The sequence below is a fragment of the Cryptotermes secundus genome, unplaced genomic scaffold (assembly GCF_002891405.2).
Source record: "Cryptotermes secundus unplaced genomic scaffold, Csec_1.0 scaffold247, whole genome shotgun sequence".
Lineage (NCBI taxonomy): Eukaryota > Metazoa > Arthropoda > Insecta > Blattodea > Kalotermitidae > Cryptotermes > Cryptotermes secundus.
In genome coordinates this window covers 909,810-930,511 of record NW_019740656.1, presented here as the reverse complement: position 1 = coordinate 930,511, position 20,702 = coordinate 909,810, and the positions used below count along the sequence as shown (strand labels likewise).

Sequence of the window (20,702 nt, the reverse complement as noted above, 5' to 3'; positions counted from 1 at the left end):
CCTTCTAAAAGAAGCTATCGAAGGAAAGATAGATGGGCGGATAGAAGTGACAAGAAGACGAGGAAGAAGACGTAAGAAGATGCTGGATGACCTTGGGGACAGAAGAGGATACTGTCATTTGAAGGAGAAAGCTCTAGATCGCATTAAGTGGAGGAATTGTTTTGAAAGAGACTGTGGACCTGTCGTCTTGACAGATTGATGATGATGATGATGATGATGATGAAACAAGTGCAAAATATATTGTCTTTCTATAGTTCTTTAAATAAAGATTCTGCAGTGATATTCTTATTTACTTTCATCAGCGCTAGTTATTAAATTTTTCTTTTATGTGTTTTCTAAGTTTTTGTCTTTTAAGGCTACCTATTGCTTCACTAATCCGGATGACCTTCCCTCATTACCCCGGATTAGCGAGGGTTTCATATAGTATAAATATATACACGTGATAGTCATTAATTTCGTGGAATGTGGTTTTATCGCATCATTGGTCATGTTTTACGCAGAAACTGCCTTCTAAAAGAAGTTATCGAAGGAAAGATAGAGGGGCGGATAGAAGTGACTAGAAGACGTAAGAAGATGCTGGATGACGTTGGGGACAGAAGAGGATACTCTCATTTGAAGGAGAAAGCTCTATATCGCATTAAGTGGAAGAATTGTTTTGGAAGAGACTGTGGACCTGTCGTCTGACAGATTACTGATGATGATGATGATTACAAGGCATTCACATACATTTACGCAGATCCACATCGGCCCTCAAAATAGTTTCCGTTGGCCTCTATGCAAGTCTGCCAACGTTGATATAGCTGCCGAAAACATTGCTAAACCATATTGGCAGGAAATTCCCGTACGACGCTTTGCGGCCATTCCACGAACTTATTGACTGTGGTAGTATATATATATATATAGTAGTTTGTTTTTACCTGCGTCCCGTCAGAATACGTTGCCACTAACCATCAGTCAGTCAGCCGTACCATCATGACGGCGCTAAACCACTGCGACGTTTCAGAATGAAAGAAAAGCCAGTATATATGTTACAGTTTTACCGCCAGAGAGCTCTGTTTCCTTTATACGATTAAAACAAACGAGAAACAATGGCAGACACATTTATCATTGCGTCCACTCTGCGACAATCGACTTTTAAATGGGAACAAATATTGACAATAAAAACTGAATACATTATGAAGTGAAAGAATTAGAGAGAGACGCAGACACACAGACGGCTTGTTGCCTAGCAAAGATACGGGCGACGCACGGACAGATGGACAGAACAGACAGGGTGATCACATAAGCCTCATTTTATGTTTATTTCAGAATAAGGTAAGCATTGTAACCTGAATACTGTAGGGATAAGGAGAAAGTAGTCCCAAAAGGATCAAACAAACGCTCGTAAGCAAAGTTTGTTTGCCCCCTTGGAAAAATGGCTGACCCCCTTTTGAAAAAAAGAAAACCTTGTCGGCGCCCAGTGACTCTTATGATGTAAGTTCTGATGTTTCTGCAATGGTGATTGTTCTTAGCGTGATTTTCTGGTTTTGACATCATGTATTATTGTAGGTGGATACCGACGTTTCGGAGGGACATCCTGACTCGACCATCATAATTGAAGTGTATAGAGTGCGTAAGTGGCTCGATTATGCAGGCTGTATTCCATTTTTCTTCCCTTGACGGAAAGTAATAGTGTGGCCCTTAAAAGGGCCATTTCCCTATTCACCTTTCATATTGGCCTGGACCAGGCTCTACTCCGCTACTCCCTCCCCTTGGGTGAGTCTCCTTCTTGCAGCCTTTATTAGCAAGCTTTTATTTTCTCAATATTCATACTTCAACACTTAAGATGGAGGCAGCATATTCCTCCGAAACGCTAGTATTATATTAGAAGGCTACATAACCTAGAAAGCAACAGATATCTTAAGTATTTTGTGGCTGTCTACCGATACTGCTAGTATCTAGAACCGGGGAAGACAAATTGTGGGCCGCGACAGGTTCTTGTTCTGCCCGTGTAGCTATTGTACATATATGCCTATAACATTTTTAAAAAATTAAAATTATAGAACTTATGAGCAGCTGCAAGCATCGCCTCCGGTCGCATTTATGCGGTGAATACTGGTATTCATTGTGCGCATTTTCGTTGCCGCGTCGACCTTCTTCAGGTTTGACAAAACACTTTGAAACGCCTAATCAGATCCTTCGGCTATGAACTGTTTCCACTCCTGATTTGGTCTACACAACGTCGAATGATTATGTGGTAGACGAATTGGAAATGATTTTAAGGCAACGTTCGTGGCTAATCGTATCAACCCAGTATTTACCTGAAGTGACTGAGGAAAATCACGTAAACCCTACCCAAGAGCTGTCCCAGCAGAGATTTGAAATGAAAATGTTCAGAATGCTTATCTGGAGTTTTTATAACCTATTTTATATTTTGTCCAGCTTAGACTACAGAGAAACCAATTTATGTTAGTCACCTTTGGTTGCAATCACACCAGGCCAGCTTAAGGAAGTTTGTGGTTAAATTTCCCCATTTGTGTGGCTACAGTAACTAATCGTGATTGTGCTGTTCTGTCTGCACGCCCGTGAAAATGAGGGGGACATGTGGAATGATACAGAAACCTTATAATGGCCAAAACAACACAATTACAGTTAAATGGGTCTCGATTAAACATGTGTGTGCCTCTCTGCCACAGAGATGACTCTTGTCCGAGCGCCCTTATACACGTAATGTCTATTGTCTTTAGGCAATTCATCATTCACTTCTTGAGTGCAGCTTCTTATAATGTCACTTACAGAATAATGGACCTACACAGACGGTTTTACAAGGAATAAACCTTTTCTCTTTTTATCGTTTGGTTTTAACAGCCCTTTTGTTCTGTATCCAGAACAGTATGACGTAGAAATGTAATCAGTCAACACAGTTGAAAGTGGGAAAGGAAACAGACAGAATAAGAGAAAAGCAATTTTGTTTCTAAGCCACATTGAATAAGAGTTCTCTCCTCTGCGAATGAGTGGGCATAGTGACGGGCTGAAAGGACGGGTTTCCATTCCCGACAGGAGTAAGAGATTTCTGTTTTCTCCGCAGTGTCCAGGGCCCTCCCAGTCTCCTATGCAGTGAGTATCGCAGTATGAAGCCGAATTTATGAACGGCTGGAGCTACATCTCTACGCCCTCATGCCTTGACGCGTAAGTAAAGCACAAAGATATCTTTATACCGGGATTTATCATGTAATTAAATATTTACTGAGGTGGGTTGTTTTCATGACTTTGGCAGACAGCTGATTTGTATTGGGTCACTATCGGTTACGAGGGCGAAATGACTGGCTAGGGGCTGAACGACCGAGAGTTCGGAGTTCGAGTCTCGGTAGGGTCAAGAATTTTCACTTCTCCATGTCGTTCAGACCGGCTCTGGGGTCCACACAACCTCCTATACAATAGGTACCGGGGGTAAAGCGGCAGGGGCGTGAAGCTGACCACTCACCTCCAAGTAGTGCCGAGGTCAAGAATACGTGGATCTATACATCAATTCCTCCATACGCCTTCATGGCTTAGTGCTTGATTAGTTAAGCATAGGGACAGCTTTACCTTTATCGGTTACGACACAATTTGCTCTTGTAGCTGAATATGTACGTATCGGAGGGAAATAGTGCGTCTGTTTTCAGGGTATAAGTAAATACTGATCATGTTTCTCTCAGCTTTATCCCTAAACGGTATGTGACAGCCCTCATCCATTGAGTATGGGGTCAAAGCAGCCGGGACCTAAAGGTAACCACTAAATACGAAAAATAGAAATAGTATACATTTCGCATGCCGCATGCTTCTTGCTTCGCTTACTTATCGAGCCTGTAGATGGAGGCAGAAATTGCCTCCGAAACAGCCATATACTTCTACCGGACTGTACGGCGTTACATCCCAGAGGATGGTGCGCTTGTACTCATGTAAGTTCTAAATGTAATCTTCAAGATACGGGCGGATACGAACCAGGGAGCCGGAGATCAGCTTTTGTAGTTGTGTTCTGTCCTGTCCCTGACGAGCGACCTCCATTTGACTCCAGCAGTACTGGATTCTTAATCCAGATAAATGGAATAAGAGTTGTCATGCGGGCAGCGGACACTGAGCCACATTCTGAGATGATATATGTAGCCGGGCAAGCAAGCCATTTCACAATGGCCTCATGATTTGTAAAGCATTATATCTGGTCTGATGAGTGGCCTTCACTTCCCTGCGTCCATTTCCTTTATTACTCGTACATATCGAGGCTGATAAACTCCAGACGCAAAATCTATCTTCACTATTAGCTAACATGACGTTACAACGATCAGTTTTCTGGAAGTTACCGGTCTTCCGAATTTTTGTTAAAAACGACGTTTCGGAGAGTCAACTCCCACAGATAGTGCCTAGCTCTAGCGATTGGGTCCCACAGAGAAGACTTTATTTTTTTTTACCCGAGGATTGAGAACGTGTATATTCTCCGAAACGTCGTCTGAAATGGAAATCACGACGATCGAATGTGTCCAGAAATTTTATAATTATTAGCCTACTTCCCTTATTTTGAAAAAATAACAGTAGGCTTAGGCTGTGTGTCTGCTTATTAAGCCCCATCTATCAACTTTGAATGGCTAGACCAGTTTTTATGAAACTTGGTTTGAGTCCATCTCAGCGACGCACTTCATAAACACCTCCCATTGGTCTGTGTTCCTGTATGTGTATCACTTCTATCGTTGCTAGGCAGCGGCTCGGTGAACACGTTCCCGCTGCAACGAACACGCGCAACAATAGAAGAATTGTTGGACACGTCGTGTTCCATCTAGTCCACGTCGTATCAAGGGAAAGTAGACCATCAATTCTTCCCAGATGTTCTTCTTCAACGACGCTTTTAAACATCTCACGCTGAACAGCATCGAATAAATTCGGGAAGATGTAGACTAAAATAGGAACTCTCGTGGCATTTGCCTAGAGGATCTGAGGAAAGCCATGTAACGCCTCCATCAGGGAAGTCGGTGTCGGCCCTGCTGAGGTTCGAAGCGAACACGTGTCGAAGGCATTGCCACTGGGCCCAATGGCGCGATGGCATGAAGGAAAGAATGCGTGTCCCCGCGGGGCAGGTACCCTAGTTCACAGTGTGACCCCTCATTTCGACATCCCTGTACAATAATAATAACATGTTATTAAAATGATATCTCGCATCTGTGTGAAGCTTAACGGTACGAAAGAGCACGTGTTAGGCAGATACTTCTGGCAATCTGTCTTCATTATTCCCCTCCCCAACACAAGTATGAACGGAACCTGATGGTGTTGGTAACTTTCTACATGCCCTGCATATCAATAGCAACTTCAGTTTCAATTCGAAACTTGTGGAATGACGTTTTGTTTTGTTCCTGTCTCTTAAACTATTTTTTTTTTCCTTGGCACTACAGCCCCAGTGGGCCTAGGCCTGCCTCCATGAACTTCTCCTTTCACGTCGGTTTTTCTAGGTCTTACACATTCGGTAGGACTCCTTGGGCGGGTGATCAGCTCGTTGCAGGGCCTCTACCTGTACACAAACACAGAAAAACGCACACACACAAACTAAACATCCATGCCCTGAATGGGATTCGAACCCATGATCCCGGTTTCCAAGCGAGCGAAGACAGTACATGCCTTAGACCGCTCGGCTGCCGTGAACGGCCTCTTAAACTAATACTTACACGTATTTTGGATGATCTGATCTTTTGATCATCCGGTTTCAGGATTATCCACTTTCGGTTGTCTTGCTTTTGGATTATCCAGTGTTTTAGCTTACTTTCGTTATTAGAAAAAAAAATGAAGGTGGCTTATGATATCGCCTTGCTGTCTGTGTGTGTGTCTCCCTACTGTATTATCCGGCTTCAGGTCCAAGCGGTGTGGCGAGAGACCGTCTGGTAACTCCTGTAAGCATGCATTATGTTGAAGTTGACTGTACTCGTATCGATGTGAACTTTATACGCATCGCTTGCTTTGTGCATAATTATGCTCTATGGCATTCTGAATGCATCTGAATGTCTCGAAGTGGTTTCCTGCTGTTTCATGACGGTTGTACGTGTATGTTGCAGATCGTAAAGGCACGTAGAGCTGGGCTTCTTGATTTGTTCATTAAATGCACACCAGGGAATTGACATTAATGTCATATATTATCAATAATGAAGTAAATTAAGCTTTGTGTCTCACATTAAGGGAAGAATATAGACTGAGGGTGTATGAGAACAGGGCGCAAAGGGGTATTTAACCTAAGAGAGACAATATACTAGGGGTTGGAGAAAACTGCATAATTAAGAGTTCCATAATTTTCATATCTCGTCAAATATTAATAGGATGGTCACATCAGGGAGGATGCAATGGGAGGGGATTGTAGCACGCATGATAGAAAACAGAAATGCGTGAGAGATTTTAGTAAGAAAACACGAAGGAAAAACTTTGAAGACATAGGGGTAGACGGGTGGAAAGTATTAAAATTTATCTCAGAGATGTGGGATTAGATGGTGTGGACTAGATTCATATGGCTCAGGATAGGGTAAAGCTATGTCCTCTTTGAACACGGTAATAAACTTATAGGTTTCATAAAATTCGGGGAATATGTCAAACTGAGCATATATTAATATGTGAAGAAGAATTTTGATCCACGGAAGTAATTGACCATATAAACAGTGCTACGTCAAAAGCAACTCCGTCAAGATATATTAGAAATTGTTTTCCAAAGAAGTCATCCATTTTTATGGGAACTGAGGTTCATACACATTTTACAGTCTTCTGAATATCGCCTGCATGGAACTGGTAATTCCGACATCTTGGAGAAATTTGTAGATTCTTTGTTTATGCCCGAAGTGGCAAACTTACTGTTGAGAAGTTTATGAAAGAATACTAGTTAAAGTGAAACTCCCATAATTCAAGCTGTCTAACACATACAAAGATGATGTAGGGCACCGTTAACCCTGTAAGTGCCAGGTGTAGAAAATTTCGACCCTTAGGAAAGTTGCTATATATGACAGTTTATGGCTTCTGTTGGCATTTTGTCTGATCCACACCGTCAAGAAATATTCTGGGTGAATTTCCCCGTGAATTTGGCTTAGCAACCTAAAGATGTGGGGTTGGATACCCCAAGAATCAATCCTACACAAGAACAGTCTTGTATTTACGTCTGGCATTGCACCAAGTCTGCGCATGTGCCGTCAGTTTCTGCAGCACCAAGACACAGTTGTAGATGCAGCGATCTGCATTATCTTCTAACATCAAAAGTGACTTGTATAGCTTGAGCTACGGAAGCGGTTCTCAAACTGTGACAAAGCGACCCCTGACAGCAAGTGCATTTACCGGAGCTTCATAATTAAAACAGCTAATATCACTAAGCCGATCACAGTGGCTGCGCTGTGTAAGGAATAAACCGTCTTCGCCCGCCAAAACACTGGGATCCTGGGTTCGAATCCCACTCAAGACATGGATGTTTTTCTGTAATTATTCTGTGTTTATGTTCCCCTGTGTAGGCAGCGGCCTTGCGGCAGGCTGATCCCCCGTCCTAGGAGTCCTACCGACTGTCTAAAAAAACTTTAGTGAAACTAAGCGTTTCACGGATGCCCTATGCTCCAAGTGGGAGGAATAGATAGATTAGATAGATAGATAGATAGATAGATAGATAGGCAGACAGATAGATAGATAGGCGGTCAGACAGACAGATAGATAGGACTAATATTGATGACAGGATTATCTAGCATATTTATGTTTATCGGTGTGTGAATAAGCAATTAGTGCAAACCCTGCTGCTACTGCTGCTACTACTGCTACTGCTGCTGATGGGCGTGATCACAGTGAATGTATTAGAAGTGCGTGTGGACGAAACCATTCATTTTAATAACCAATTTAACGTACATTCAAAATTCAGCGGGAAGTGTCACCATTTGCCATATACGAGTAAGCTCTCGTACTTTTTAACTTCCCCTGCTTTCTCCCGTATTCCTTTCCAGTCCTGCATGTTTATCGAATGATACGTCGAGGCCGACGTTTAACGTCGCCTCCCACGAATAGCACGCACAGATAGCCAGTTGTAAACTGTCACTTCTACGTAACGTACTACACTTCACAACTCTCAGAACAAAATACTGTTACGACTCACAGACAAGACACGATATACTGAAGCAGAAGAGACTTACTGCATAACTTGCGTCCATGAAATGTACTAACACTAGACAGTTCGTTGCTGTGGTAACCCGAAATTGCATAATGAGAATGATAAATTTCACGCTCACAAATTTCATATATATTGAAGGATCTTGAGAATTCGGCGAGTCACAGGTGGGTCGCGACCCGCTGTTTAAGAAGCCACAAGGTATGTCACGCGCGTAACAGTGTAATTATGAACTTACTTTATGCCTTCATACCAATTTGAGCAGCTTTTATTATAAGCACGAACATAAAACCTGTGCAAAATGTGGAAGTCACCATTACATTGTTCTTATTGCGTGCCGGCTGTTTGACGGCGCTTTGATCTATGGATCGGAATCGTTAGTCATAAAACTCGTAGGTGCAGTGGTCATGATGATCCAGTGCCATGGCCCCCGGGGTCTGAGGCCTTGTGCGAAGCAATAGAACACTTTCCTCCCTGTCCCTCTAGCAAAGTCTTCTTTACCCTGATGATTGAGGAAAAATATTCCTCCGAAACATGATAATGTTCTACCAAACTACACGATGTCACATTCCAGAATACTGCTACCGCAGTGTAAACCTGAAGCTTCTCAAACGATGCTTAGATTCAGAAGAAATGTTAGGCGGCCTGCAGAAGTTCCAGGGTACGTAACACTCGATGTGGAAGCATAAAAAAAAATACAGCAGCAGTATGATCGTGTGAACACGACAAATGGAGCCTGGCCTCCAGCATGAAACAGGTTTCCCGCCATTTACATCCCCCACATTCGTCATGTCACAACAAACTGTCTCCTTCTGCAGCTACCTGACTCTTAGTGCTTCAGGCAACAGTGGCACAAGTCGACATTCTTAAGCTCTTCTTCGGCAGGATTTGTGGCGAGACTTAGCGAAACGCTGATCGGTTCTGTGGCGCTCTGGAAACAGGTCAACATAAACCCGTACTTGACAAAGACGAGTCACAGAAATTGACGCATTACAAACGCTTCCGGAGAAGGAACCTAAAAGTAAAGTCCTTCCTGTGTTCAGCCCTTTAAAGTTCCAGTTTCTTAATCAGTTGGGGGCTGTTAGCTTTTGAGACACTTCTGCATTCAGTTAGCAACTTACTTTGCTCACCCAGCAGGCTACCGTAGCGGTGACGCTCTAAGCATACACTGAAGAAGTGTTCGCTTCGATTTTACCAGAGGCAACGGGTATCATGGCTGAGAATTTCCGTGATTTTCCTCAGCCCCTCCAGGCAAATACCGTGAAAATACCTGGACTACGTCATGACCGCTTCATTCTAATTCCCTTCCAATTTATCCCGCATCTCTCAGCGTGATTTGACGTCGTATAGTCTAGTTTCTGACTATCATAAAAATATCCCATAAGGAAAATAAAAAATGAAAATCCTTCTGCGCAATATGGAGTGGTAGGCGTACGTCTGAGGTCGGTTACAATCTTAGTCGTATCATGTGGCCATTCCTTAATTTGTTATGAAAATTTGGGGTTCTCACAAATGGCTTTTATTCACACCGTTAGTTTGTTAATTGAAGGAAGAGACGAATCAGAGAAGAAAGGTGATGAACGTGAAGAAATGTGAGAAGATCAGAGGGAAAAGAAAAGGCATAAAATAGGGTAAAGGATAAAGTTGTCCTTGAGCTTAACTAAACACTATGTCATGAAGAAATGCAGAGGAGTGAAGGTAAACCATTCTTGACTTCTGCACAGGAAGGTGATTCGTCAGCTTCACTTCCCGCCCGCTTAACCCCCGGGGAAATCGTCCCCCGGCACCCATTGCACAAGAGGATAGGTGGGCCCCAGAGACGAACTGAACGCTGGCGAAAAGAGAAAATTCTTGCCCCTACCAGGAATCGAAGCTGACCACTCAACATCTAAAGCCGAGATCAAGAATGTTCGAGGTATACCTCTATTCCGATACATGCCCTTGTGGCATAGTTCTTAATTAATTAAGTATAGGGTCAGTAGGAAGGGGTAAAAGATAAGGTAAAGCTACCCCTGTAACAGACCGTGGAGGCCCATAGGGTTGTGAGAGGTCGAGGCTCCCACATTTAGTAGAAAATCGGCTCACAGAAGGCGGTGAGGTTGTCGGTCTTACCCGCCGGCCGCCCTTTACCCCCACGAAGATTCTTGTTACTCATTTCTGTTAGAGGCTGAGTCAACCCCAGGTCCATAGTGCGACTGGAAGGATTAGGCCACTTTAAAAATCTAATGACCTCATCGGGAATCGAACCCGCCACCTTCCGGCTTGTACCATAGTGCTTCAACCAACTACGCTACCGCGTGCCCCAGTAGAAGAAGAAACTATGCAATGGATTGCAATTGCAGGACTTGGGTCGGTGTTGCTGTGAGTGTGACCCGCAGGTCGCATGTGGGTGACTGATCGCTCGGTGAGACGATCTGCTGCCCGCACGACACGTTACTGAATCACTCAGGCAGCACATTCGTATTTCTGCAGGTTTTTGCCTCAGTCTCGCGATATTGAAACGAGTTCCGGGAAGGACTTTAGCGCCTGCCCTCTTCCCTACATCCTGGCGTCCACGTACTGTCTCCTGCAGTCAGGGTCATTCGGGGGTTCCTCGCAGTTGATTTCCTTCACATATTCGATCCGTCAATTATTCACCCATCGACTAACCGACTGATTGATCGTCTGAGCGTTCGAGCTGGCCAAGCGACTGTTTGTTTGTCCACCGACAAATTATATACGTACTGGCTGTTCCACGGACCGATTTTGTGCCTGGACAAAGCGATCGGCTGCCTGATCAGTTGAATGGGCCAATGGATAACCGACGGACTGATAGACTCATTGCCCATCAAATAGTCTTATTAACTGTCTAAGAAAATGCTTAGTGATTATCAGATTCGCCATCTAACTGATGCTTTAAGTAATCGTCTTTATCTAATGAACTCTGTGGGTATTCCGTATTCCGTATTGAGGGGGTGGGTTTCCCCATGCACTTAGACCGGTTACTGGTCCATTCTGCGTCCCCCTTTAATTTCTACTGTCTCCATACCCTACCGGTACTGGTGCTTACTATCAGCCTCTTTCTGCCAGCGAGGTTTCGACCTCTTACTGGCAGTGGTATCTAATAGTTAGTCCCTTTCTGTCAGCGAGGTTGTCCCTCCTCTGGCAGGGGTTCCTAGTCCCTTTCTGCCAGCAAGGTTTCTACCCTGTATTTGGCAATGGTATCTAATACTTTAGTCCCTTTCTGTCAGAGAGGTCCCCCCTCCTCTGGCAGTGGTACCTGATACTTCTACCGGAGGAATTGGAAACTAGTTGGGCGGGAAACTTGGCCTAATTTTGCTCAGAGGTCTCCTACAGACGTGAGGTTCTTTTACTTGTCGTAAATCTACGACACGGGACCCACGGCTTACAGTCCCTCCCGGAGGACTTGTTCCCTGAATTTTTCCGCCCTAAAAATTCGACGACCTCCGCCGGGTATTTGAACCCGCGTACTACAAGTCATGAGGTGGGAACGTTACATCTAGACTACGGAGGCCGCTCAACTCTGTGGGTAAGTCAGCAGTTTTTCTTTATCGGTAGGTAGTCATGTAATTGCTCAGGTTCTCTGTGTCTTAGGTCCTCCAGCTTCTTCACCGTCATAGAGGAGCTCATCAGTAAACTCAGTCTGCAACATACTTTCCCAACACCCGTTTTAATATTATCATACTTCATATGCCTTAGGCCGCTACTGTCTGCACTTGGCGATTTATGTGAAGGAGTCTTGTAGCCTATCGAATGGCTATTGCGAAGTTGCTGTAGGGTTAGATCGGCGATTGCAGGCTGTTGTATAGTAAGAGGTCGTGGGAGCGATTCCAGCGGCGCCTTTTGACGCCGGCAGCGGCTCTCGCGCGACTGTTACTCGTCGCACAGCTGTGATTTAGTGCCTCACTGTTCTGCAAACTCGTGGACGGGTCACTCGGCTTCGTGACAGTCGCGGATTCCAGCAGGACACTGATATCTGATAACCCGCTTCTATGTGAGTTCATATCTGCATAAGGTTTGAAAATGCACTTCCCAATTCACAGAGAACGCAGTGCGTCTCCATTACAAACACCGAACCGGTTGGGCTACAGAATGGTTTCTCAAACTGTTGGTCGCGACCTCCCAGAGTTACGCTAGTTAGTCTAAGGTAGGTCGTCGAATTCTCTTAAGCCATTTAAATATGGTAGTAGCCATGCACGCTTTTGGCATCCAGTAAAAGGTAAAGTTGTCCCTGTGCCTAACTAATTATGCACTACGCCATGAGGACGTATGTGGGAGTGAATATATAAACCCACGTTTTCTTGACCTCGGCAGTAGTTGGTGAGTGGTCAGCTTCACGCCCCTGCCGCTTTACCCCCGGTATCTATTGGATAAGAGATTGAGCGAACCCCAGAACCGGTCGGGATGACGTGGAGAAGTGAAAATTCTTGAACCCTCGGTCACCCAGTCCGTAGCCAGTCGTTCTACCGACTGAGCTGCTCCGGCTCCCTTTGGCAACCAGTAAGATAGGCTCTTCCAGAAAATATAGCTGTAGCCTGGAAACATTTCAAGTAATTTTTCGTAGCTGTACAGGAACATTTTGTAACTTACTGTAGTTGTAGAGAGGCTGTAAAGCTATTTAGGTTCCTGCTGTCACCGTACAGCCTGACAGGGACGTGCAACAGTGTGCAGAACTGCACTTTTTGTGACTGTACAGGAACATTTTATAGCTTACTGTAGGTGTAGAGAGGCTGTAAAGCTATGTAGGTTCCTGCTGCCACAGTACAGCCTGATAAGGACCTGCAACAGTGTGCAGAACTGCACTTTTCGTGACTGTACAGGAACATTTTATAGCTTACTGTAGGTGTAGAGAGGCTGTCGTTATTTCCACACTACAGTTAACTGTTACAGACACTAGTGTCCTCAATCTAGTACAGTCTCCATTAGTCGTTTCCTGGCAACGTTTCCATAACAGATTCACTGTAACTCCGAATCACACATGAAATCTTCCTTGCACAGCCTAATTCCTCTCTTGCCATTATTCTGCAAACTGAGAACTGCGCAGACTCCCTCAATTCTGTGCTGCATCTCTTCTCAATTAGCTTCGCAGTGATCAGCTCTCGACTCCTCCATCAACTTCGACTGCCGCCTCAAGAGACTCCATCAGTTCTATTCTCAGCCGGCCTCGGATACTCATACAGCCTCGGGGCGGCAATAACACGAACACCGCTTCCTCTATTGTTGAGTGTTGATTGATTGCTACAGAGATGTGTTTACCGCACCGTTGCGTAGCAACGAGCGCGGCGCTGACCACAGAAAACACAGATCTTCTATTGCTGCGCTCGTTCACTTCGGCGGAAATGTGTTTATCGAGCCGTTGTCTAGCAATGAATTGTTCCGATTTTCAGGCGTCATATCACAGTATATACATCGTGTTTATGCAGGTGATAGGGCCCCANTCAGAATTTTAAGTCTCTTGACTTTCCCTCATTTATAGTCTTAATTCGCTGATTCAGCGTGGACGACAAGGGGGTAGATAGCTCCTCCCTTGTGTTCCAATTTCCTAAAGTTAGGCTTTCATTGGGTATTCTATGTGGCTGGGGGTGGACCTCTTGCGTCTTGTCGCTGTGTATTTGCTCATATGACCACCTCCAGTGGCCTAGTTAGCGGCGCGTCTTGCACACGGTATTACGCATGAATGCTGATTATCGCATTCTTAACCTCATTGCGTGTCCATGTGTTGTCATCTTTGCTCTTTCACTGCAAAACACTTTTCGCAAGTCTCCAGGCACCTAGGTAATAACTTAAATTTTCAATCCCCAAATTTGATCCTCAACATTCCCCAAGAATCGAACCTAGGTTCTCTGGTTTCAACCCCATGGCCTAGTAGGCTGTCAGAGAATAGCGGTTTTTATTTCGAAGTTGGAAGTACACAATTGTTGAGATAAACTCCGGTGTCACTGAGATATTAGCAACATTTCTACAGAAATGGCAGTCCCTACAGGTTGTGTGTGTCAGGTAGGATTGCAGATTTGTCATCGAAACTTTCGGTTTGTATGTAATCAATTTTGTTGTGCAGACAGACTGAGGCAGTGGAACCAGTGACAGGTACAGCTTCGCTTTGTACTGCACGTCGTGGCTAAGTGGTCACCAGTCCTTCGCATTTGGGATGTCCTGGTTTCATATCTGGCCCCGGGGAGTGTCTGTTTTCAGTACGTTTTTCGTTTTTCGAATTCTCTCCAAGATATATACCGGAACTGTGCCTCAAATTAGGCCACGACCACACCATCCAAATCCTTCCCAATTCATTACCATCTTAACGGTATGACGTCAGAGTTAGAGTTACTGTGTGACTGGCGGTTTGCCGCTAATCAGTTCGTGTTGGCGCCAAGCCCATTGAGACTCCAACTGAACCCTAGCGGTTGTAGTTCTTATGTAAGATCCTCTCTGACGAGAGGACGGGTATATCGTTTGCAACTTCTGTTGGTCCTCGCCAGCGCAGTGATTCTCAGGTCCGAGTCACGCGGGACTCACGACCATATTTTACTCTCTTAGATTCGAGACTCCCCCAACCTGGAGGGCCAGGTCCCCGTATTTGTATCCCCCAGGAACAGGGTGGCACAGTTATACCCCTAGGCACTGGGACTAACGGTTTGACGTTATGTAATTTTGGCTATTTATAAAGACGGTACATAAAAAATAAATAAACTGTACGTGAATGAATAAATTTTCATTACATTTTATTCCCCTTTTCTTACCTTTTTCTGCTTTTTTACTGGTATTTTCATTTCAGTTTTCTTCCCGTGTATTTCCCTACACATTACATATGAGTATTATCGTCTTCTGAGTTACGCCACCGTGTAGTCTGGTAGACGCAGAAACACAGTATCTCGATCCGCAAGGTAGAATACCCTGATAGGTGTTTTCGTAGTTGAGACAGTATGAACTACACGACATCATGTGGAAACCGGTGAATGTATACCAGAATTTCGGAAGAAAATACTGCCTCCATCTTCACAGTAAACTTACTTTGATCCGTGGAGAGACAGAAGCAGTGTTCACTTCATAGTGACATATTCTGCTACGTGATTACTAACGTTTCGGAGAAAAATCTGCCTCCATCCTCAGGGTAAGCTACCACGAATATGGAGCCCGGTATCCACCTACCAGACTGAACGGTGTCACAACCCAGGACACTGAAATATGAATCTTGAACGCAGCGAAAATCATGGACTCCATATCTCCATAAACATCATCACTTAGAACCTCCCTCAAGCCGTGAAGCTTCTGTCCTGTATTCAAGAGTTGCCTGCTTCGAATCTCGGCGGAAACGTCGACGATACTGACTAAGGTTTATGGCTGTGTCCTCAGTCCATCCAAAGCCGGGATACTACTTCAAATTAGGCTGTGTAGTCTCAGCTACTTACAGTCTCGTTAAAAAGGCAACAAATGAATACAGCAGCGGTAATAGGAAAGTACCAGGCATCATCCTAGGGGTAAAGGTGGGCCCGGCGCGTAAGGCCGACAACCTCACAGCCATCTGTGAGCCGACTGTCTAGAAAATGTGGGAGCCTCGACGGCCTGTTACAGGGATAGCTTTTTCCACAAAATTATTATTATATATTTTAAGCATTTATTACGCAAGTACGAAGTCATCTTCACTACGCAGCCTGGCCAGAAGCCTATTCTAAGTTGACATACAAATTCCTTCTTTTCCAATGCCTCCTCCTTTTTTCGGCGTCCATTTGACTTATATCAAGGAGCCGGGATATCGTAGTGGGTATAGTGACTGGCTACGGGCTAGACGATCGAAGGCTCAGAGTTCGAGTCCCGGCAGGGTCAGAATTTTCGTTTCTCCGTATCGTCCAGAAAGGCTCTGGGTTTCACCCAACCTCCTATCCAATAAGTACTGGAGGTTCTTTCCCCGGGGGTAAATCGGCCGGGGCGTGAAGCTGACCTTTCACCTCCAACTAGTATCGAGGTCAAGAAAATGTGGATCTATACATCCACTTCCCTCTAAGCCTTCGTGGCGTAGTGCTTAATTAGTTAAGCACAGGAACAACTTTATTTGACATACCTCAGTCTGTTCCAGTATTTCACGCAGTTCTGTCTTTGTTAGTTTATTTTATTTTATACTGGCTGCATTTTCAGTCTTTTCTAATATCTTCATTCCTAATATGGTACAGTCTACTGCATCAGTTCTTAAGTGCCCCATCTTTACTGATTTTGTTGACTCTGTCCATGCAGAGTTTATCTGCCTCACATTTGTCGGATGCAATGTAAAACAATTTGCACCGTCGCGTGCACAAAACCGTTCCGTTACAACGTTTCATGCAGTGTGTAGGAGGGCTTATGATCTACCTCCATGCCAGATTTCACACGCCTGTCTCAAGTAGTCCGTTAGTTATCCCTTCAAAAGGAAAGGGTAAGAAATTCTATTGCACTTTCGCCATGTTGTTACATTCTCCAAATAATTGCTTCTATAGAAGCTGAATATATCAACAAATTCAATAACAGTCCGCAATGCAGAATATAATAAAAGTCTTGTCAACGATCCTCGAGCTGTTACACTTTGACAGACAAACATGGCGACGGCAACAGACACCGTCTTGTATTCTGAAAGAGCACAACGTTTCGGATACTGGATCTGTTTCCGTCCTCAAGCGAAATGATTAGGAGCAGTTAGTCCAGAAATTGAGATTAGCTCTTCCTATTGCATCAAACTGAGTAGTTGCCTGTCCATCTTCTAATGTGAGGATGGAAACAGATTGAGATACCGAAACATGTTTTCAGAATACTAGACGATTGAAAGCGTCCATATACTAAGCAATTGTAAATGTAATAAAACCGACAGAATCCTTTATAATTAGACACAATTTTGACGCTCCAAAATTCCGTCTTCTACACAGAATTGAACACCGATCTACAGGTCCTCATCCAGTCATTTAGTTCTATTCGGCATTAAGGTCTTCTAAGATTATCGACCTCCTTAATAAGAAAACACCATGACTTTTGCATCCATCTCTTCATTTTCAGTTCTCGTAAAACATTCTCTATATCTTCAGCCATCCCAGTGAGTGCCTTCTCTTCTTCTCTCTCGCAGCCAATCGCTTTACTGATTGCAAATTCAATTTGGAGCCGGTGAGATGGAATATTGCTTTGAGCGTCTACCTCCCACAGTGGAGACGGCTGTCTCGCTTCTCACGAGACCTCTCTCCCCCGCCTGCTTTAGTTAGCCAGTCCACGGCATGTTTAACTGCTCTTAATACAAGCCACATGCTGAGTTACAGGGACATGCTGTAAATACCGACAATTTACTGTACGTCTAAGATACAAGCTTACTTAATCCTTATAAAATTGCACGTATTTGCATTCGAATTCAGGACATGCGACCAGACATTCTTGTGCATCTTCTTCAATAACTATGAAAGTAATATTGTGTACCAAATATGGCCAGCGCTCTATGATCGATGCTTTTCACGATCCGTTCTCTTGTGGCACGACAAGTCAATACGATACTATGTGTTATTTTTAGTACAGCAACAATGACACGACATCTCCATAGCGAATTCCATTACAAGAGAACATAATCTTCTCTATGGTCTCAGACGTCGAAATAGGATCCCTACGGCAACATCCAAGGAACAGCAAGTTAAGCAACATTTTGTTTGGTCAGCACTTGGATCAGTGACCGCTTGGGAACACTGGTTGTTGATGGTTTTTGGAGTCATCTGTGGCCCTATGAAGGGTCCTTTAGTTCAGGAAGGGACACCAGTCCCCCCCCCCCAATTGTTCTATCCGCGGGTCTGTTGGACCCAAACCTACTGTGTTCCAACGTCATACTCTTCTGTAGAGGTCCATTGAAGTCTCGAAGCAACTTATTGCTCCCATATTTAGTATGGAAGAGTGCGCGAAGCAAGAAACCAGCAACACTCAACTGTGAAGATGGAGGCCATCGGTTTCTCCGAAACCGGCCGTCGTTACAAACCAGAAGATGCCTCGGACTGCATGGCTGCAGGAGAGATGGCAGAGATTCAGACCGGCTCTGGGGCCCACCCAGCTTCCAATCCAGTGGATATCGGGGGTGAAATGGCCGGGGCGTGAAGCTGACAACTCACCTCCATCTAGTGCATTCTCCAATGCGTACTGACGGCGTGGTGCTTAATTGATTAGATTCAGGGAGAACTTTATCTTACAAAAACGACACTGAAGATGGACATAGCCTGTAGGTCCGAAACGTCGGGAACGATGCACTCATGTATGCAATACGAAGACAGAGATAATGCGGAGAATGGGAAAAGTGCATTACAGTAAATTTCGCGAATTCGGATTGCTGAAGCAAAATACAAATAAAAAAACTTTAAAAAAGCAGGTAAATGTGATAATATAGGTAGTGCAGACTGAAATAAATAAAAAGATATCACTGCAGCAATTTCTTCCTCTGTCCGCATTGGTGTATTGAATACGAGACGTGCTGAATGAACTTTCAAATTAAAGATTAAAGATCAAATTTATTTATTTTCTTTAAATAAATGTAAAAAAGTAAATTAAAGCTATCCCTGTACCAGGTCGTGAAGGCCCATAGCGTTGTTAGAGACGTTGAGGGTCCCACATTATCTAGACAATCGGCTCAAAGATGGCGCAGGCCGCGCTTTACTCCCCAGGAAAATGATTTAATTAATTCCTGGTACTCATTTCTGTTAGAGGCTGAGTGAACCTCAGGGCCATAGTGCGGCCGGAAGGATTAGGTCAATTGAAAAGAATCCAATGACCTCATCAGGACTTGAACCCGCGACCTTCCAGCTTGTAGCATAGCCCTTCAACCAACTACGCTACCGCGTGCCCCCGGTATGTGTATGTGCTATTAAATAACCTATAAATAATCGCGTTTTATTTAAACTACCTGTAAAAATATAAATGAAAAATATTGATGTTTTAATGCATGAAACGGAAAGAAAGTTTTACGATCAATGTAATATGTACTGGATATTATGGTTAATGCATAAAATACAATTTTGCAGTATATCAGCGTCATATGGCTGTCCAGAAGCGGTTTGTAGACAGTTGAAAGGCAACATTATTTACAACAACGTGTTTGAAGCAGAAATCATAATGGCCACCATTCCATTACATAGATTTCTAGTCAAACAGGTCCATTATTATTATTATTATTATTATTATTATTATTATTATTATTATTACATTGTGTTTCTTTTTATGAACAATGTAGGTCATAAATAAGGATCCGATTTACGTAAAATTTTCCCGATATATCCTCACTTTCACCATGTGTGTAATTACTGATTTGCAAGCAATGTTTCATTCGCTAGGCGCAAGAATCCTTATAATCCACCTCCATAACGAAATTTCACGTGCCTGCCTCGTGCAGTTTGTTAGTTACCACCATCTTGCTCAAAGCTGGCGACAGTTTCAGAACGGCCGACATGTCGTTCTCCAGTCTATAAAGAATTAACCTGGACTTAAAGTTGCATACTTTTCGAAGATCTTCTGCAATAAGCTATCTCATTATCAGCTTGTATCTTTACTCACGTTTCTCTGCTTTATTTTATCGCTAAACTTCTATCAGTTAAGTGCTGAGGCAACACATTCCAGTGTTTTCGTCCAAACATCCAGATAAAACATCTTTACACTAATGATAACAGCGTGTTTAATGGCCCTATTTGGGCTTTGTATAGAAAGAGATTTTAATTGGGTTCAAATGGCTCACTATTACAGTAACCGAACTTGAACTATGGCTTTCGATGTTGATGTCATAACTTGTTGAGAAGGGACCAGTTTACTTTCAGGAAGGGAAATAATGTTGTCTAAAACATAAGGCATCTGGCTTAATTAGAACAAGTATCTAACTTTCGTGTTTGGAAATAGAGAGTTGGCGCGCGAAAGCTTGTTTCCTTGGCGACCTCACACTCCTGCTGTGGTCGAGATCTGTTAGCGTGAAACAATGGTCGTTATCTCCAAAACAATACGATCAAACTGTACATAACATAAAATACTCATGTTACCGGTGCCCATAAAATTCATGTGAGATGTTCTATACCTTCCACTCACGATCTAGACCCATTTAAATGGAACCTGTTTTTACATGCGTGTGAAACTTGGGTCTCTCACCTCAGGGAGAAAAACATAAATTGAGGGGAGTATGATCTTCTGGGCTGTAGAGCTAAGCATTTCGGTAGAAACCCACTAACGTTTCGGAGGAACGTATCGCCTCCATTTTCAGGGTAAAAGGTAGAGTCCCTATACTTAAATAGGCATTACACCATGAAGATATATGGGGAGCGGAGGTATAGCTCCATCATTCTTGACATCGGCACTGGTTGAAGGTGAGTGGTCAGCTTTAGACCCGAGAAGACTATCCCCGGTATCCATTGGGTAGGAGTGTGGGTAGGCCCCAGACCCGGCCTGGACGCTGTGGAGAAGAGGAAAGTCTTGTCCCTGCCAGGAACTGAAACCAGGGTTGTCCAGCTGTAGCCCGTCGCTATATTGATTGAGCTATCCCGGCTCCTCCATCTTCAGGGTAAATATGTCAAATACCCGGCGGTAAGCAAGCAGAGCAATTCATGCTTGGTTTACTCTTCGACGTCGA

At 43.9% G+C, this 20,702-nt stretch overlaps 1 protein-coding gene across 3 annotated transcripts in view; it reads left to right on the top strand.

Annotated features, from left to right (window-relative positions):
- LOC117282949 overlaps positions 1 to 20,702 on the top strand; it is a 577,502-nt gene that overhangs the window by 530,388 nt on the left and 26,412 nt on the right. For all 3 annotated transcript variants that reach the window (XM_033754680.1, XM_033754682.1, XM_033754681.1), the window contains one exon: positions 3,068 to 3,168. In XM_033754680.1, the coding sequence (XP_033610571.1) occupies positions 3,068 to 3,114 (47 nt within the window). In that variant the 3' untranslated portion in view covers positions 3,115 to 3,168. The remainder of the gene's footprint in view (positions 1 to 3,067; positions 3,169 to 20,702) is intronic.